General features: G+C 36.1%; 1 protein-coding gene across 2 annotated transcripts in view; it reads left to right on the top strand.

The window, feature by feature from the left end:
• col14a1a (collagen, type XIV, alpha 1a) overlaps positions 1–18,221 on the top strand; it is a 204,882-nt gene that overhangs the window by 184,886 nt on the left and 1,775 nt on the right. For both annotated transcript variants that reach the window (XM_030157539.1, XM_030157538.1), the window contains exons 43-47: positions 4,068–4,103; positions 7,393–7,459; positions 7,581–7,772; positions 14,146–14,223; positions 16,821–16,976. In XM_030157539.1, coding sequence (XP_030013399.1) covers positions 4,068–4,103; positions 7,393–7,459; positions 7,581–7,772; positions 14,146–14,223; positions 16,821–16,976 — 529 coding nt within the window. The remainder of the gene's footprint in view (positions 1–4,067; positions 4,104–7,392; positions 7,460–7,580; positions 7,773–14,145; positions 14,224–16,820; positions 16,977–18,221) is intronic.

Raw genomic sequence — 18,221 nt, 5'->3', positions numbered from 1 at the left:
GCCCACTTTTTGCCACCCAAATGTTTTCATTAAAGTACTTTTTTGCAGTTATTTACCGTCTTCGGACAGCTTTCACCCACTCTGTCGATCCCATCCAAACCTCAGTGTCTGGCACTGCGTTAGGTATGTCTGAATCAGAGTGAACTCTGGAAGTCAAACGGTGCCTCCTAATTATTCTATTGCTTCTGACATTAAAGCTTTCTATTCCAAATTTAGATTTATCTTGGTTTTTGGTAAGCCATCAAATGACTGTTTAGCCTAAAAATTGTTGTGGGATGACATGGTTTTCTTTGCCAGATTTCATGAGGGTATGAAACTAAAACCAGAGTGGAGCTCAGCAATAGATTCTGTGTCAAAACAAATACATGAGCAAAATAAATACTCCAGAGAGCATCACTGACATCCATTCAATGTCCGAGCAAAAAAGAAATAAATACTTTACATTAAATTAGTGTGATCCGGTAAACAGTAAAACATTGTCAAGGACCTTTTGGCTCCATAATCACTACTTTTACTCCATTGTCTGGTTGATAATAATACAGGGTGGGGAAGCAAAATTTACAAGGAACATTTAGTTGTTTTTTCTCAGCAGGCACTACGTCAATTGTTTTGAAACCAAACATATATTGATGTCATAATCATTCCTAACACTATTATCCATACCTTTTCAGAAACTTTTGCCCATATGAGTAATCAGGAAAGCAAACGTCAAAGAGTGTGTGATTTGCTGAATGCACTCGTCACACCAAAGGAGATTTCAAAAATAGTTGGAGTGTCCATAAAGACTGTTTAGAATGTAAAGAAGAGAATGACTATGAGCAAAACTATTATGAGAAAGTCTGGAAGATATTATTAAAGAAGAATGGGAGAAGTTGTCACCCGAATATTTGAGGAACACTTGCACAAGTTTCAGGAAGCGTGTGAAGGCAGTTAGTGAGAAAGAAGGAGGACACAGAATAAAAACATTTTCTATTATGTCATTTTTCTTGTGGCAAATAAATTCTCATGACTTTCAATAAACTAATTGGTCATACACTGTCTTTCAATCCCTGCCTCAAAATATTGTAAATTTTGCTTCCCCACCCTGTATACTTTTTTATGTAAGGTTTTATCCGTTTAGTGTTTATTTGTATAGGGACAAGTATGTAGCATATACTGTATTGTTGTCATAGACCAAAGCATCTATATCCTAATACCAGTCATTTACTGGGCTTTTAAAGTACATAAAACACAACTGTTAAAACTGTGCAAAACACAATACATACACAATCACTAGTACACAATACGAAGTAATTTACAATGAAATAAACTAAAATAAATGACTGTTCCCTCTTTAAAACCTGTTTCAAATTCACTATAAAATGATTCTAGTCAGACTGGAGTTCGAGTTGTGAAAGCACACATCCTCATATTGATTCAATGAATAGAAAAAGCAGTTTATCCAAATGAAGATTTATATAAAGTCACTTTATGTTTCCCATTGGACCCTCTTCCCATTTCTGGGCCTGACACATTAAGAGGAACCATGAAGTCGCTGAGCAACTGAGGAGCCTGGTAATGTTGGCATTTATAGATGAGTTTTAGATTCATATTAAGCAAATTTAGTAGAGTGCTCAAAACTCAACATATTTAATTTCTTAAGAACATGGCAATGATGCGATCTTATTGGCTTCCTGTCCAAAATTTTAATCGCTCGACTGTATACCGACATAAGAGGCTTGTTTGTAATGGATGTTAACACAAATAATACAATATCTTAAATATGAGAATATCATAGTATGCATAAAAATGGCAGGAAACCTCTGTCAATTCTTTTTTTTTTCAACCTTTGTTTATTTGGAGTTTTGCAGAAATTAGGCAATACAAACACTGCATCATAAGTGACAAAACAGTTGAAAATGATTTTGCCCATAGGTGTGAATGTGAGAGTGATTGTTTGTCTCTATATGTTCAGCCCTGCGATGAACTGGCGACTTGTCCAGGGTGTACCCCGCCTTCGCCCCTATGTAGCTGGGATAGGCTCCAAGCGACCTCCGTGACCCTAGTGAGGGTAAAGCAGGTTCAGATTATGAATGAATGAATGAAAAACAAAAGAAAACAAACAAACCCAAGAACAACTACACCAACCCACTCCATTTACACAAAAAATACAAGTTTGGAAGGTTCACATTTAGAATAATGATGTATTACACTAGGTAAATTGCCGGACAAAAAAAAACTAGAGGACCAGGCAGAAAAATTTGCATAAAGGTCAATCTGGAACAAAGGGGAAATTAGTTTTTTTGACTAATTGAAGCAGACGATTCCAGATTTGTGAGAAATTGTCAGCAGAGGCATGAAGTGTGATTCTAATTTTTTCCAATTTGATGAAATACAGGACATCTCTGAGCCAATGTGTAAAGGAAGGGGGCTGTGGTGATTTCCATTTCAGAAATCTCTGTTAATTCTAAATATTTGTAAGTTTGTTTTTGCAACTTTGCTCACCAAGGTTTAACTTTCATTTTTAGTGTAGTATTTCCACTTTTACTCAAAGGATCAGATCACTTCTTCCACTGCTGCTGTTTTATTTGTAGATGATAGTAGAGCTCTTTTCATTCATGACCATTTTCATGACTGTTTTTACTACCCCATGTTTGGCCCACGTTTATACAGTTTTAATGAGCCAGAAGTGATGATGTAAGGAGACAAACAGCTGAAATAATGGCTGTGGATGGTGATCGAACCGCCTTAGAATGTGATAGATAAATTCATTTTAATGTTCACTTTTGACTGCAAGGCCCCTCACATGTTCCTGGACTTCTGTATTTACAGTCAGTACCACATGACTTTTACATTGTCAAAGCACTTGTTGAACTCCTGAGTTTTTGTCAGTGAGTCCAAGAGTTTGTCTGAATAAGAGTAAATAGTCCTGAATGTGGTTTCCAGCGACTCAACCACCTGAGGGGTTTTTAATTTATCTTGTTTGACTTGGTAGCAAACGTCGTTCCGTCTGCCAGTTACAAAAGAGGCAAGCAACAATCTGTTTTTAACTGTTTTATCAGTCCACATTGAAGTGCAGTGAAGTGCAGGAGGACACTCATCATAAATATACCTCCTTCTGTGGAGTGAATGCTAAAACATTTTGAGTGAAAAGGCAGTTTTCTGTCAACTCTGCGGATAGAATCTGGATGTAGTTTTGACCAAACAATAACAGAAATCAGAGTTTATGAGATATGCTCTGATCTTTATTATAATTCCATACTTACTTTGGCTTTCCTCATTGCGTGATTTGTTTTTTCCCATGTCACCCTGATAAGAAATAGACATTTATGTGTCCAGGAAGACTCAAGAGATCCAAACAGACACACAGAGGAGGTCCAGGAAGACGACTTTTATTGTGGAAATCAGCGGCTAAATGTTGGCACAGGCTTTCTGTCGTCTGCAATATAACACACGTATGATATGCCAAGCTTTTACTCGCAATCTCTATCTACCAACACGCACCACAGGTCAGTCATTACTCAAGGACATGTTCCCTCAGAATAAACAGATTTTATTCAAGAGCTATAACAGAATCGAACTGATATTTTTCATATCAGCACATGGTTTTGTCGCCAGGAAATATTTGTCTTTTATTTGCCTCTGAATTACAATGCGTTACACTCTGATATGCATTCACAGGCTTTACGTGCTTGGCGGGTTTTGTGTGTATGTGCATGTCAGGACCGATATGCATCTGTGTGCTTTACAGTGCTTGGCAGTAGCACAAAGCCAGCATCTCTGAGGAGCTGCACAGAAATTGGTTTCTGCGTGTGGGTCCATTAGCTTGGCATGCGTGTTGTTTTTAGAAAACAAAGAGTCGGGACGCACTTTGCCCATGTAAATGCATTTACTTCAACCAGCTGTCGGAGTAGAAAAAGACAAAGTAAATGTTGGGGGGGTCTTTGGATGTGTGATACATAAAGAAAAGGGTAACAGAGATAGAGAGTAATAGGATGAGAACATTAAACGGAAGTCAGAGGCTGATTCTGTGTACACCTCCCAGCTCAATGTTTACTGTATTCTCCCTCTGTACTTTCATGTTCCAGGGTCCTGCTGGTGCCAAAGGCGATAAGGGAGAAAGAGTAAGTCATCCCACTCACACACTTGAACCATCGTTTAGAGCAAATCAAGTTTTACTGCTCCATTTTGCAGTGGAAATATTATTATTTTGCTGAAGTAAAACCCCGGCAATTACTCACTAAAGCTTTACGCCCATGTTTTGAAGAAACTGAATTACTCTCCAGCACACATTTCACTGCTTCTCTTTTTTTTTTGTCTTTACACAAACATTCACTTTATTTCTCTGCGTTACTCCCTCAACCTTTTTAGAGAAAATCAAATCAAATCAGTGTTCATGGTTCGTATTCACAGCAGAGTAGGGTCTGTATTTTTGCTGACGCCGCCGTCACCGCTGAGGGCTTGAGAGACATGCAACTTGCCAACTTGAATAGAACCTGTAATTCCTTTTTCTGCCTGTTTTATCTGCTGTTAGGGACATTTGTACTTCGCTGCAGTTCATTTCTTTGACAAAAATATGACAGGATGATTTTTTTCCACAGTGTTGAACATTTGTGTGACTAGAGCTGGTAAGAATATGTTTAGGATTTTGTAGCGTGCATTCACCCCGTGATGAAACTCAAGACTTCCATCTGAAAATGTCAAACTCACTCTATAACTTAAATTGGATGTATTAAAGTAAGCTTAAAGTCCCAAGTCTAAACATGCAAAGTAAAGTCAGGCCAAGCCGATTGTATTACCAAAAGAAATTGAATGTTAGTTTAATGCATGTCAGGCAAAGGCTAAATATATTCAGAATCCTTAAAGACTATTTTCATGAATGCATTTTTCTCTGTGTTTAAGTGATTTACCACCATTTATTCTAATATTATTGTCTGCATTTTGCATTTTTTCAATGAATTTTCTTATATTTATATACTTATATATATACAGGGTGGGGAAGCAAAATTTACAATATTTTGAGGCAGGGATTGAAAGACAGTGTATGACCAATTAGTTTACTGAAAGTCATGAGAATTTACTTGCCACAAGAAAATTTACATAATAGAAAATGTTTTTATTCTATGTGTCCTCCTTCTTTCTCAATAACTGCCTTCACACGCTTCCTGAAACTTGTGCAAGTGTTCCTCAAATATTGGGGTGACAACTTCTCCCATTCTTCTTTAATAGTATCTTCCAGACTTTCTCGTAATAGTTTTGCTCATAGTCATTCTCTTCTTTACATTCTAAACAGTCTTTATGGACACTCCAACTATTTTTGAAATCTCCTTTGGTGTGACGAGTGCGTTCAGCAAATCACACACTCTTTGACGTTTGCTTTCCTGATTACTCATATGGGCAAAAGTTTCTGAAAAGGTATGGATAATAGTGTTAGGTATGATTATGACATCAATATATGTTTGGTTTCAAAACAACTGACGTAGTGCCTGCTGAGAAAAAACAACTAAATGTTCATTGTAAATTTTGCTTCCCCACCCTGTATATTCCTTGGGGAGGTGTTCCGGGCATGTCCCACTGGGAGGAGACCTCGGGGAAGACCCAGAACACGTTGGAGAGACTATGTCTCTCGGCTGGCCTGGGAACGCCTCGGGGTCCCCCTGGAAGAACTGGAGGAGGTGTCTGGGAAGAGGGAAGTCTGGGCGTCCCTGCTTAGACTGTTACCCTGGAAGAAGCGGAAGATAATGGATGGATTTCTTGTATTTAATTTACTTATCATGTAGATGTTCATAAATGCTCAGTGGAAATTCAAAAGTTATTATATCACAACAGAGACAGCACAAGAAAAAATGACTTTTTCAGCAAAATATGTCATTAACTGAATATAAAGACAGGTGTCTACAGTCACTGCCATGGGTTTTACCAGTGAATCACTGTTGCAGAAAATGACAGTGTTTCCACGTTCACTACAGAGCCTCTAAGCATCTAAATGTGTCAAATCTGATGCTCCTGAGAAGCTAAGGAACTAATTATGTGAATGTACTGATAGGATTAGTGGATCTGCAGTTATTAAACATTATAAATGCTTCGTGTCACTAAAACAAGGTAAATCTCACCCAGAGTTCCAGTAAAACCTGGAATCAACTAGGGTGCATTAGCTTTACTCAGCCATCTGCTTCTTTCCAAAGTACTGTACCACTGGGATGCAAAACCAAGGCTGCAAATACATGACCTCTACCTAGGATACTGTCTTTTATTGGCAGTTTCATCATTTCCAGTTATTTTATAGTCAAATGACGTCTGTTTTCATCAAAAGATGCCTTTGAACACTCCCTGCTACCTACATTAGCGGTAGGGGCAGTAAAAAAAAAAAAAAAAAGACAAATTACCTCATCAGACCAGTGTAATAAAATCATTAAAAGTAGAAAGACTGTCGCAAATGACTGATAGCCGGTGCCTCGAAAACTATACTTATAATGAAGAGAATGGCAGTCAGAAAAAAGTCTGAGGCATAAAAATAAAAATAAAAATCCTTTATCACCTAATGGATGAAATAAAGTAGAATAGTATTTTGTGGTAAAATGTGTGTGACCTGTTTTACATGATACATGGCCGGTGTCACATGATGCACTTGAAGTTTTTCTTTTGTGACTGAATAAAAATGCATTGCCGTTATCCAATAGGTAATGAAGGATTTTTATTTTCAGCAGACTTTTTTGTGATTGCTGTTCTCTTCATTGTACATTTTTGGATCATTTATTAGTCTTTGGTTTCATTCAATCCAGACTTGTCCTAAATGAACAGGATATTTATTCATGTACCTATATTATTACTATGTGCTCTTTTTTGTTTGACCTAGTGCTGCATTTACTATTAACATTTTTTCTGGGCCATTTTTAGACTCATGCTCAAAAAGTATGTAGTCAAAATAAATCAATTTTTCTATACATCTAAAAGGTCTACACGAATGATCTGGGTAGCAAAGTAAATGAAGAGACTTTGATGGTTATTGTGGGTGTGAAAATTTACATATCTATTCTACTGGGCAAATGTAAATGAAGATGGAATACAGCAAAAATTTCAGATTTCATTTCCGCCTAAAAAAAATATGAATAATCCCTTTTATAATTATTCTGTTGAAGCCTACAAATCCAAGAGAAGATGAAAATTGTTTTAGCTGGTTAACGAAATGATTATTTACACTGGACGAACACATTGCAGTTTGCTTATAGAGGATTTTCTTTGTGTTTTGGCTGATATAAATGTAAGAGGTGGAGTATGCTTGTTAAAGTACCCACCCACCAATTTATCAACCACTGGTCCGTTGGTTTGTTTTCTGTGGGTTTTAATAGAAAAGTGGTATCACCCTGTTTTGTGTTGTTTCGTATTCTTACAGCTGTGTTTTGGGTTTTTCAGGGTGATATACAGTCCCAAGCTGCTGTTCGTGCCATCGCAAGACAAGTGTGTGAACAGCTCATCCAGAGTAAGTGATCAGTGGTATCATCGCATAATTAGACCTTTATAGATGGACTAAATCCTTTATACTAGATTCTTTTTTCCTGCTGAAAATGTGCTCTCTCTCTCTCTCTCTCTCTCTCCTTCAGGCCACTTGTCTCGCTATAACTCCATCCTGAACCAGATTCCCGTCCAGTCAGCGGTGTCGGTCCGAACAGTACCCGGACCACCTGGAGAGCCGGGCAGGAGAGGCCCCCCAGGACCTCAAGGAGAGCAAGGTCCACCTGGTAGGCCAGGCTTCCCAGGTACCAACGGCCAGAATGGACGACCGGGAGAGAGAGGTCAGTGAAGACACTGGTTAAATAATGAGTAATGGACAGAAAACAATCTGGCCAAATGTAGTCTGATTTTTTGTTTGGATGAAAATCTTTAAAATAGCTATATGTAGTATTTCTATTTCTAAACAAGTGGTGCCAGGCACAACAAACCCTGCCTCTCACACATATTGTAGCTTATTTTGTAGCTTATTTTGATCCAAATGATGGATGATGAAGTAAATTAAAACAAAGTTAATGTTTTTGTAGACATTAAATTTCGGCCATTATAAGTAAATGGGAGAAGAAAAATGAATTTTAAAATTGCTAAAAAATTGAAACTTTGACCTATTTTTTCCAAAATGTAATGACGTCTATTCTGGGTCACTAGCAATCTATAAATCCAATTTGGTATGAATTCACCCAATAGTGTTGTTTCTACAGACATTTAAATTTTCGCCCATTATAATTAAATTGGGGGAAAAAAAATGTAATTAATAAAAAAATTTGAACTTTGATCTACTTTTCCCTAAATGTAATGAGATCTATTCTGGATCACTGGCAATGTATAAACCAAATTTGGTATGAATTCAACCAGTTGTTTTGCTGCTAGAGTGTTGACAAACAAAGAAACAAAACAAACCAAAAACCAAAAACTCTTGCCTCTCCTTTGGGTAATTATCACTCACGGGCCCCATATACTGGAATGTAGAGATATGAAATAACTCTATTTACAGTGGTTTTCAGTGGTTCGGCAGATTTATGTGACCACTAGAGGGAGGAGTGAGTCACTCTGCTGGTGTCCCATGGTGAGGAAAACTAACATCACGGGATCTCTGAGCAAAGTGTCAGAAAGTGGTGAGATGGGATGAGAGCCACTAAGAAACAAACTTTACAGTCAAAGAAATTGACAAAAGGATTAAATGTGGAAGCACTGTTACTGTGTGATGTTTTGTCTTTGCTAAGTTGCTGTTTGTTGATGCACGTTTCAGACTAAACTTTCTGATTTTGTTTGGTCGACTCCCAACAGATCTTTAGCGCAGCTACTGACAACACAAACATACAGAAAATAGAGCTGATGTGTGGATTTAGTTTTTGTTTTCTGTCTAAAAATACAGCTAAGCTAATGGAGCTATGATGTAAACTATCAGCTGGTGCAGCATGTGAAGATTATAAGAACCAGTGTGATTTTGACCAACAGTCAAAATAACCAGCCACGAGTATTTGAAGAAAAAAAAGAAGTGATGATACCATAATACGGATGTGTGTAAACAATGAGCTTTATACTTTATTCAGCGAGTGATACAGCCTGTGGATACATAGTGTTGATCCATTAGTGGTTTTGGTAGTCCTAAGTGTGTTCTAGTATGTGCTTCCCCCAGCTGTTGAGTTTGAAATATCAGTACTACACAGAACCCCTTTAAAACCGCATGGAAAGAAAAATAAATTAATGGAAATAAAATCTTAAAAATAAAATTAAAATTTTATAATTAAAAAAAAAAAAAAATTTAAATATTTTAAAATTGTTTTAAAAAAAAAAAAAAATATATATATATATATATATATATATATATATATATATATATATATATAAAAAACCTTAAATAAAAAAATAAAAAAATAATTTAAAAAACTGCATGGAAAACTTTTTGGATCTGCTTTACTTCAGTGCTTCTGTGCTCAGTGTGAAATTATCTGAGCTGATCATCTTCAAGTCGCATCTGTTCTCTTTGTTTAACCCGATCACACAAAGATATCCACATCACTGTCATTAAATATATGACGGCTGACACTAGCAGAGAGCAACATGGCCATCAGTCTGCTATACTGTAGTCAGAGCGCCAGAGCTGGATCCAGAAGACTGAACATTAGTCATTCCACCTCTGCATCTCCAGCAATGACTCAATTCAACCGGACTTTATGCTGATCGACCGAGACCAGATCCAGAATCAGACACTACTGTTTGTCCAAGAAGAGAGGGATTTTGGCAGTTATTGATACTAACAGGGATCATCCTCATAATTAAGTTGGCTCAGAAGTCAGAAGCCTTAGACTTTTGTTGGAATTTGAGAGAACACAAACTTAACACTTGATTCTGTATGATTGTCTGCAATGTGTTTATGAGATCTTATCTGGCACTGGATTTATAAATTTTTCCAGTTACACAATACATATTCCTCTATAGTTTCCAAGCCTTCTGTTCATTGCGGGTTTTTTCTTTTTTTTTTTGTTATTAACTTTTTATTAGAAGAAAAGTGGGTTATATATGTTGCTCTTCTGTACATGTCAGTAAGTCATAACAAAGTAGATAATGAAAGGAAAGTAGATAAATAGTTGAAATAAAATAACAAATTAATTTAAAAAAGGAAAGAAAAAAGGAATAAATAAATAAATAAATGAATACATATATATATATATATATATATATATATATATATATATATATATATATATATATATATATATATATATATATATATATATGTACAGGGTGGGGAAGCAAAATTTACAATGAACATTTAGTTGTTTTTTCTCAGCAGGCACTATGTCAATTGTTTTGAAACCAAACATATATTGATGTCATAATCATACCTAACACTATTATCCATACCTTTTCAGAAACTTTTGCCCATATGAGTAATCAGGAAAGCAAACGTCAAAGAGTGTGTGATTTGCTGAATGCACTCGTCACACCAAAGGAGATTTCAAAAATAGTTGGAGTGTCCATAAAGACTGTTTATAATGGAAAGAAGAGAATGACTATGAGCAAAACTATTACGAGAAAGTCTGGAAGATACTATTAAAGAAGAATGGGAGAAGTTGTCACCCAAATATTTGAGGAACACTTGCGCAAGTTTCAGGAAGCGTGTGAAGGAAGTTATTGAGAAAGAAGGAGGACACATAGAATAAAAACATTTTCTATTATATAAATTTTCTTGTGGCAAATAAATTCTCATGCCTTTCAATAAACTAGTTGGTCATACACTGTCTTTCAATCCCTGCCTCAAAATATTGTAAATTTTGCTTCCCCACCCTGTATACATATATACACACATACATATACACATTTATACATGTATATATACACATACACATCATTACCAAAGGGCCCACACTTTCTCCCAACACAGTATTACAATACACTGTCTGAACTGGTAAGCAACTTAAGAATCCAAAAAATAAAAAATTAATATGCTGACTAGAAAAATAAAGATAGAATTAAGAAAAAAAAAATTAAAATAGGTACATATAGATCACTAAATAAAGATAGATAATAACAGCTGTAAAATTAGTAACTCTGTCTGCCCCCTATGTACCTCTCTCCATTCATAACTTCTGTTGCAAACAGTATCTTGGTGTGTTCACTGCGTTTTTAAAGTCGATTAGCTAACTCTATGGATATCCAACAGAAAGAGAGAGAAAGAAAAACAAATTGAACACTTTCAGGACATTTTTATTTTCTAATGTACATCCTGATCACAGTCGATTAGTCCTTCATCGTCTTTAATCTTGCTAAACACTTGGAAGATCTACGTAGTGGGCAAAATTGAGGGAAAGGTTAAAAATAAATAAATAAATCAGATTTCCCACCCTCTGGCAGCTCTTCTCTCTGTCCTAATCCCCTCCCACCAGACGAGCATGTTAATGGGCATTTCTAGAACAAAGGGAACACACTCTCTGAAAAGATGAGGGACTCTTCTTTTGTAACAGGCTACATTTTCTATTATAGATTCAAATTGGCTGAAAGATTATTACAGCCCAGAAAAATATCAGCCTACTCCAGGTTTAACTACAGACTTCTGGTTCTGTAAATTGCAGAAGAAGCCCTTAATGCACTGATTCATTGATAGAAAATGGGCAAAATATTAGAACATTCCATCACTAAAATGTATTATACAGTCAACAACTAAACAGAAGTGTTAAAAGCTCATATGTTGTTTCTTGGGTAAAAGCCTAACTTTTACAAAACAGTCATTGAGTTGGAATTTGAGATCTTTTTTGTTTATTGTAACCAGTGTTGTAAATGTTGAAGAAGCACTGCCAATAGAAATATTAGTTTTTTGCTTGGCCAAGCGTATTGAAGAGAAATGTGTAGTTAATATGGAAGTGCTTTAAACACTGTGGTAAAATATGTCTAATGTGCACATATACATCTGTTCAGATCATCTTAAAGCTTTTATTTCAACAAAAATATGCAGTAAAACACAACCATAGCCTCAAAGACCTAAGCAGCTGCCAGTGACCCAAAATATCTACTGATCTAAAACGTTTAATAACATTTATCATATCAATACATGTAAATAAGTTGGATAAAATGCTGTTTCACCATCATCAGATATGACCCATTTGGACGTTCAGAGGCTCTGTAGTGACTGTAAAAACATTGTCATTTTCTGCAACATTGATTCACCAGTAAAACCTATGGAGTTTGACAAATGACAGTGGTTGGAGATGCTTATTTTTATATTCAGTCAATCATATAATTCACTTTTGTCCAGTTTTTTTGTTTTGATTTAATAAATTAGATTTTTCTTTGAGCTTTTCTGAACATCTATGTGGTCTACAGGAAAATACTGGTAAAAAATGCAAACTGCAGAGGATAATATAATAATAAAAGGTGATAAATCACTTAGGAAAGGTTAAATGTAGAGACGAATTCATTTACACCGCAAAAATCTAAATCTTACCAAGTGTATTTTTCTCATTTCTAGTCAAAATATCTCATCACACTTAAAATAAGACATAATAACCTAAAGAGTAACTTTTCAGTGAGATATAAAAACTTATTTTTAGACAATAGATCTTGAAAAACCTGTTTCAAGAAATCTTACTAAGATAATTTTCATTTGTTCCATTGGCAGATTTTTTTTTTTTTTTTTTTTGCTTGAATTAAGCAAAAAAAAAAAAAATCTTGAATTAAGCAAAAAAAAATCTGCCAATGGAACAAGTGAAAATTATCTTGGTAAGATTTCTTGAAATAAGATTTTCTAGATCTATTGTCTAAAAATAAGTTCTTATATCTCACTGAGAAGTTACTCTTTAGGTCATTATATCTTATTTGAAGTGTGATGAGATATTTTGACTAGAAATGACAAAAATACACTTGGTAAGATTTTGATTTTTGCAGTGTACGTCTTTGAGGGTTAATACAGACTGCAATTGTGATATTATTCCTTAAAGCCCTAAAGCTGAGGTGAACATTCAGTAATGTATTATGTAAAGTGATACATATCCCTCCCAAAGAGCAGAACAGATGATGAAAAATGAACCAAAAGTCCATCCTCTACAGCCTGCTGCTTGTTTGCTGGGTTTTGTAGTCTGGCCCGCTCTGTGACTCACCAGACAAACTCAGTTAGTCTTCGAACTCCCAGGAGGTTCAATCCAGGCCAGAAGACAGTAACTTCAATATCCATGAGGTCATTCCTCCACCGCCGGCCCTTTGGAGGAGAAACAGGCTTCATCTTCATCGCTAAAACACGCAACCCACACAAAAGTACCGCACACTGAATGAGGCTGCACACGGAGGAAAGCTGAGAACAGTCGAACCGCCGGCAGGAAATGTCCAGCATGGTTACCTCCTCCGCATCGGCCCAGACCTTTGATTCTCTACTGTAACATTTATAATGTGCAGCTACTGGTCTACCACACACACACTACACACACTTATTAAATGCTTATGGACTGAAATGAAACCAGAGGAAATATTATAAAAGATGTATGGCTTATTAAAGAATATTAGACATGTTATTATTAACATAGATGGTTGAGGAATGAAACTGGGATCAGGCTCAAAAGTGTTTGTTGGTATCGTCTACACACTCCACACACTGGGGATCAATAAAGGAGCCGATGCAGAAAGAATATCAAGTCAACGCTGCCAGGGAAAAGAATAAAATATGATTTGAGGTTCATGTAAAATGTTTTCTCCTCGACCTCATTGTGATTATTTCCTCTTTTCCGATGCAATCAATTAAGTTGGTCGTAAAATGAGTCAGCAGCAGAGAAAAGCTGCAGATTACTAGTTTTATGTGGTCGTCTAAGATTAGTGAAAAAATATTCCATGAGGTCATTCACACAGCTGCACTGCTGGACAACAGACTTGGATTTTTATCATACATTTTATTAGGATGATTATAATTTATCTAGCATATTTCCAACCAAAATATGCAAACGCAATGCAAACACTGGTGTTTTGACGTCAGTATTGTTGGCTGATCCAAAAAAACGATCTGAAGGATCTATGTCTGCACCAAAGAGGTCAAATTCTGAGTCAATATGTTTATTTCACATCAGTGTAATTTATTTGGGCTCATTACTGTGTGTAATTTCCACAGACAATTTCACCAGCAACACTATAACTGTGTAAATTTATATATGTCTTGCACTTGTGTTTTTCCAGGTCCATCAGGAGAGAAAGGAGACCGAGGGATGCCTGGGGTCGGAAACCAGGGACCTCGAGGACCACCCGGACCCCCAGGTAAAACCCACAAACATCTACTGTAAACTTTTTATGACTATATTTACATGCACAAAATATTCAGGGTTTTATCCTTATTTCAATTTTTATTATAAGTGAGTCTGGTCAGGACATATTTAATTAAAATGAATATACTAATACACTAATATTCATGTTTATATGCAGCAGTGACTAGTTTGATTAAATGTACTTTTTTTTTAAATTGTGTAACAAAGAAAGACCCAAACTAACAAAAAGTGCTGTATTGTAAGTACCACAAAATAATCACACTCAAAAGCTGATCACATACAGCCACGGAAAAATTATTAGACCATCAAAAGTCACAAAAACAATGGTTATGCAATCAAGCACTAACTCCTGTGTGTATCATGTGACTAAAACAGACAGAAAAGAAAACATGGAATGCCTAGAAGCACTGTTTTTGTCAGTACAATGCCATAGATATTGATGTGATTTTGGTTATTATCAAGAAAACCATGGAAAATGGATAGATATCAACTCTGAAATTCAACTCTTATGAGCTATTGTTGTTGTTATCATTATATTTGTCCAAACAAATGTAACTTTAGTTGTCCTAGGCATTAAAATGAACAAGAAATTGAAGAAAACAAGGGTGGTCTAGTAATTATTTCCACGACTGTAAATAACTGACATAAAAATTTACTGCCCCTGCTCTCCAGTAGCCGTACCTAACCTTCTGACATTCATACTAGCCACTATCATTTTCTACTTTATTAGCATAGTAATTACCATGTATTAATTTAAATACATGCTACATATATACATAATAGAAACCAACTATTTCATCAAGCAGAATTATCCCCTGGAATCAGACTCAAAACCTTTGTAGACAACAGTGTAGAAATTTACACACAATGTATGAAATTTATGATAAAAGTTGTGTTAGTTTCTCCAAAATGAGAGATGAGATCTGTGAAATCCAAGATCTGTCACAAAATACATTTTATAGCAGGAAATTAAAGAATCCTTAGCAGAGATTTTGTATCTGCATCAGTAAAACAGACAATGAAGGCAGGTAAATGTTCATTACATTTATAGCAAAGATTAGAGCTAGTGAGGGACATTTTCTGGAGACAAACAGCTGTGAAATAAATCCTGTTAAAGACTTTCAAATATTTGTTCCTGAAATGAAATTGTAGCTCATTTTGGAAAAACCATAACACAGCAGCTTCTGAGTCACAGTCACAAGAGACTGAGTGTAACAATACAGCATGAAAATCTGATTTATTTTTTGTTTTTTTGTTTTTTGATTTGGCATACATCTAGAGGAAAATTTGAGTGATGATCCGCATGAAAAAACAAATCCTCCTTCTTTATGTTTGTGCCATTCATAATGTTTAAAATGATGTGTTTCTCCTTGATACTAAAAATGTGGTGTTTTATTTTGGACGTCCACTTATGCCAAATCCCTCATGTGTCAACATGTGGCACAAACCAACTGAGACACATATCCAAATGCGCTGTAAACAAGTCCAGAGAGCCTTCATAAAACCTGACTTATATAAGCAAATCCCACATGATGTAATCTATAAATGCCCCCATTGGAGAAAAAAAAGCCCAAAGATGGTGTTTAATCAATACTTGTTGAAATCTACACTAATAAAGGAATTTGTGAGCATGTAAACATAGTGAAACCTGCAGTAGTGACTTTTATATATATAAACCCATGGTATAATATAATATGATAATGTATTCCTGTACTGTGAGCTTCTGTATGTGGGGAATTTTCATTATATTTCCTCAAAACAAAAACTCATTCAAGAGTTTATTCAATAGAATTAAAAACGTAGACACTACTCTCTGTTGAATGTGTGGCAAAGAAACGCCAGCAGACGTTTTGGACCATGAATATAATTCCTTGTATTGATTTCCCTGTGTGCTGTAGAGCTGAGCTTTGTGTTATGAAAATATGTCAGTGCTGGGATTTTCTGTTTACTGTTGTGCAATCAATACTCACAGAACGAGCTGACAAAAACTCACCGGAAACTTTTCCTGTGATCAAATAACTGATAAAAGAAATCCCGAAGTTCAATATATGAGAAAGGAAATCTTTTCTGAGACAAAGGTATGGGGTTCTGTCTTTATCCGCTCTGCTTTTGTGGAATATTTGTGGGATGATAATTTTAGAGCTTGGCAAATGAAACTCCCCCAAAAATATTGATTTCATGTTTCTGCTGACGGCAGGAGTGAGTGTTGATGGAGCAGTTTCTCCTGTGTAAACAGAAAACAAAACCCTCTGGCTAAATTTCAGCTAAGAACTGTGTTATTCTTGCGTCTGCCCTTAGGACGTTCGCTATCCTCTGACTTATCCAAAAATGACAAGCAAGCATCCCTGCCCCCCTAATTTTTTGTCATGTTGTTACAGTGGCACTGAGGGGGATTTAGAGAAGATTGAAGAGGTGATAGTGTAGTGACAGGATATACCCCGGATGGCACATTCTCAGTTTGTTTTCCTTCCGTTTCTGTCGTTCTTTATCCCTTCTCGAAGCAGGTGTCGGGCTGCCGCAGCCGTTTTATTCACTGTTTACTGATGAGTACCCTGAACCTTCTTAAGGAAACCTTTTCTCTTCCCTCAGGTTTACCAGGTGAAGGACGGACGGGCAGCCAAGGTCCACCGGGTCGGCCTGGTAACTCTGGGACACCAGGGAGGCCGGGGAATCCAGGTACCACAGGACCTCCTGGCCCTGCAGGATACTGTGACCAGAACTCCTGTCTGGGATACAACGTCGGAGGTGAGCACCGTTCACATATTCACATTTTGGTCATGAAATAGACTCAGACCCTCAGCCAGGACAGATGGTCAGAGTGCAGCAGTGATGTGGGTGTGTATTAGTATCATGGGTTACTTTCTCCAGACAAATGAGCGGAAAGGCACATGAGAACAGGTCAACTTCTGGGAAACTCAACAAAAATAACATATTTTTCGGCAGTATTTCCCAAAACAAAATAAAAACACAGAAAATCCAGACTTTACAAAAATACTCTGTTTTTTTAGACCTCTATTTGTGCTATGCTAAACTGCACACCAATTAGACTTTGTACTGATGAATAAATTCAGGCATCTTATTTGTTTTATTTGTAATATTTTCTTATTTATTGACAACTTAACAATCCTCCCCGCTCAATCTTTCCATCTTATAAAAACCTTTATGTAAAAAAAAAAAAACCAAACAGAGATATTGTTTTCACAGCGACACAAGCTCTGAGATAGTTATTGTCCTCATAAAGCTCTCAGAGATTTGGGGAGTGAGATCTGGATTTTATTGTTGTTCCACTGTGAAGTTTACACATTCATGTCCACAATGATGGATTAAGAAGTTTGCTATGTTACTGAGACAATATGTCTGGGTAGAGACCTTATATATTAAAAAAAATGTTGTGAATATTTATAAATGAGAATCCTGCAGGGTGTAATGATGACATCGAGCAGCCCCCGACAGGTTGTCCTGATGAAACGCCATCTGCTAAAAGTAGCCGATAGATCAGACATGACTTCATCCATCAAAGCAGATTTATTTTCTACAAACAGAAAATAAATGTATTTTATGACTTTGAGAGTCTTGGCTGTTACGCTGCCTCTCTGACCACTTTAAAGAAAAACTACAAATATAAAATCCAAAATGTTTAACATATTGTTCCAAAGCAGCTGCAATTGGATCATTTTGTTTAGATTTTTTTTTTTTTTTTTAACATTTGCCGAGTAACACCGTAAAAGTAAATGCATCAGTGTTGGAAAGTGACTCGTACTTGAGGTACTTTTACTTAACTACTGCATTTCTATTTGATGTAACTTTTGTCCACAGTGTCTCAATGGCAAATACTTGCACTGCATTTGTCTGACAGTTTTAGTTGCACTTCAGATTACAAGTAAAAGTAGTCATTGTGCAGTAAAAAGATCCTTTACTATTCTATATGTTTATTGCTGCTTCAATAATGTGTGCTTTATGTTCTGTTTTGATGTTTAATTTACAGTAAGG

The sequence above is a fragment of the Sphaeramia orbicularis genome, chromosome 16 (assembly GCF_902148855.1).
Source record: "Sphaeramia orbicularis chromosome 16, fSphaOr1.1, whole genome shotgun sequence".
NCBI classification, from domain to species: domain Eukaryota; kingdom Metazoa; phylum Chordata; class Actinopteri; order Kurtiformes; family Apogonidae; genus Sphaeramia; species Sphaeramia orbicularis.
This window is presented reverse-complemented; position numbering and strand designations above follow the sequence as displayed.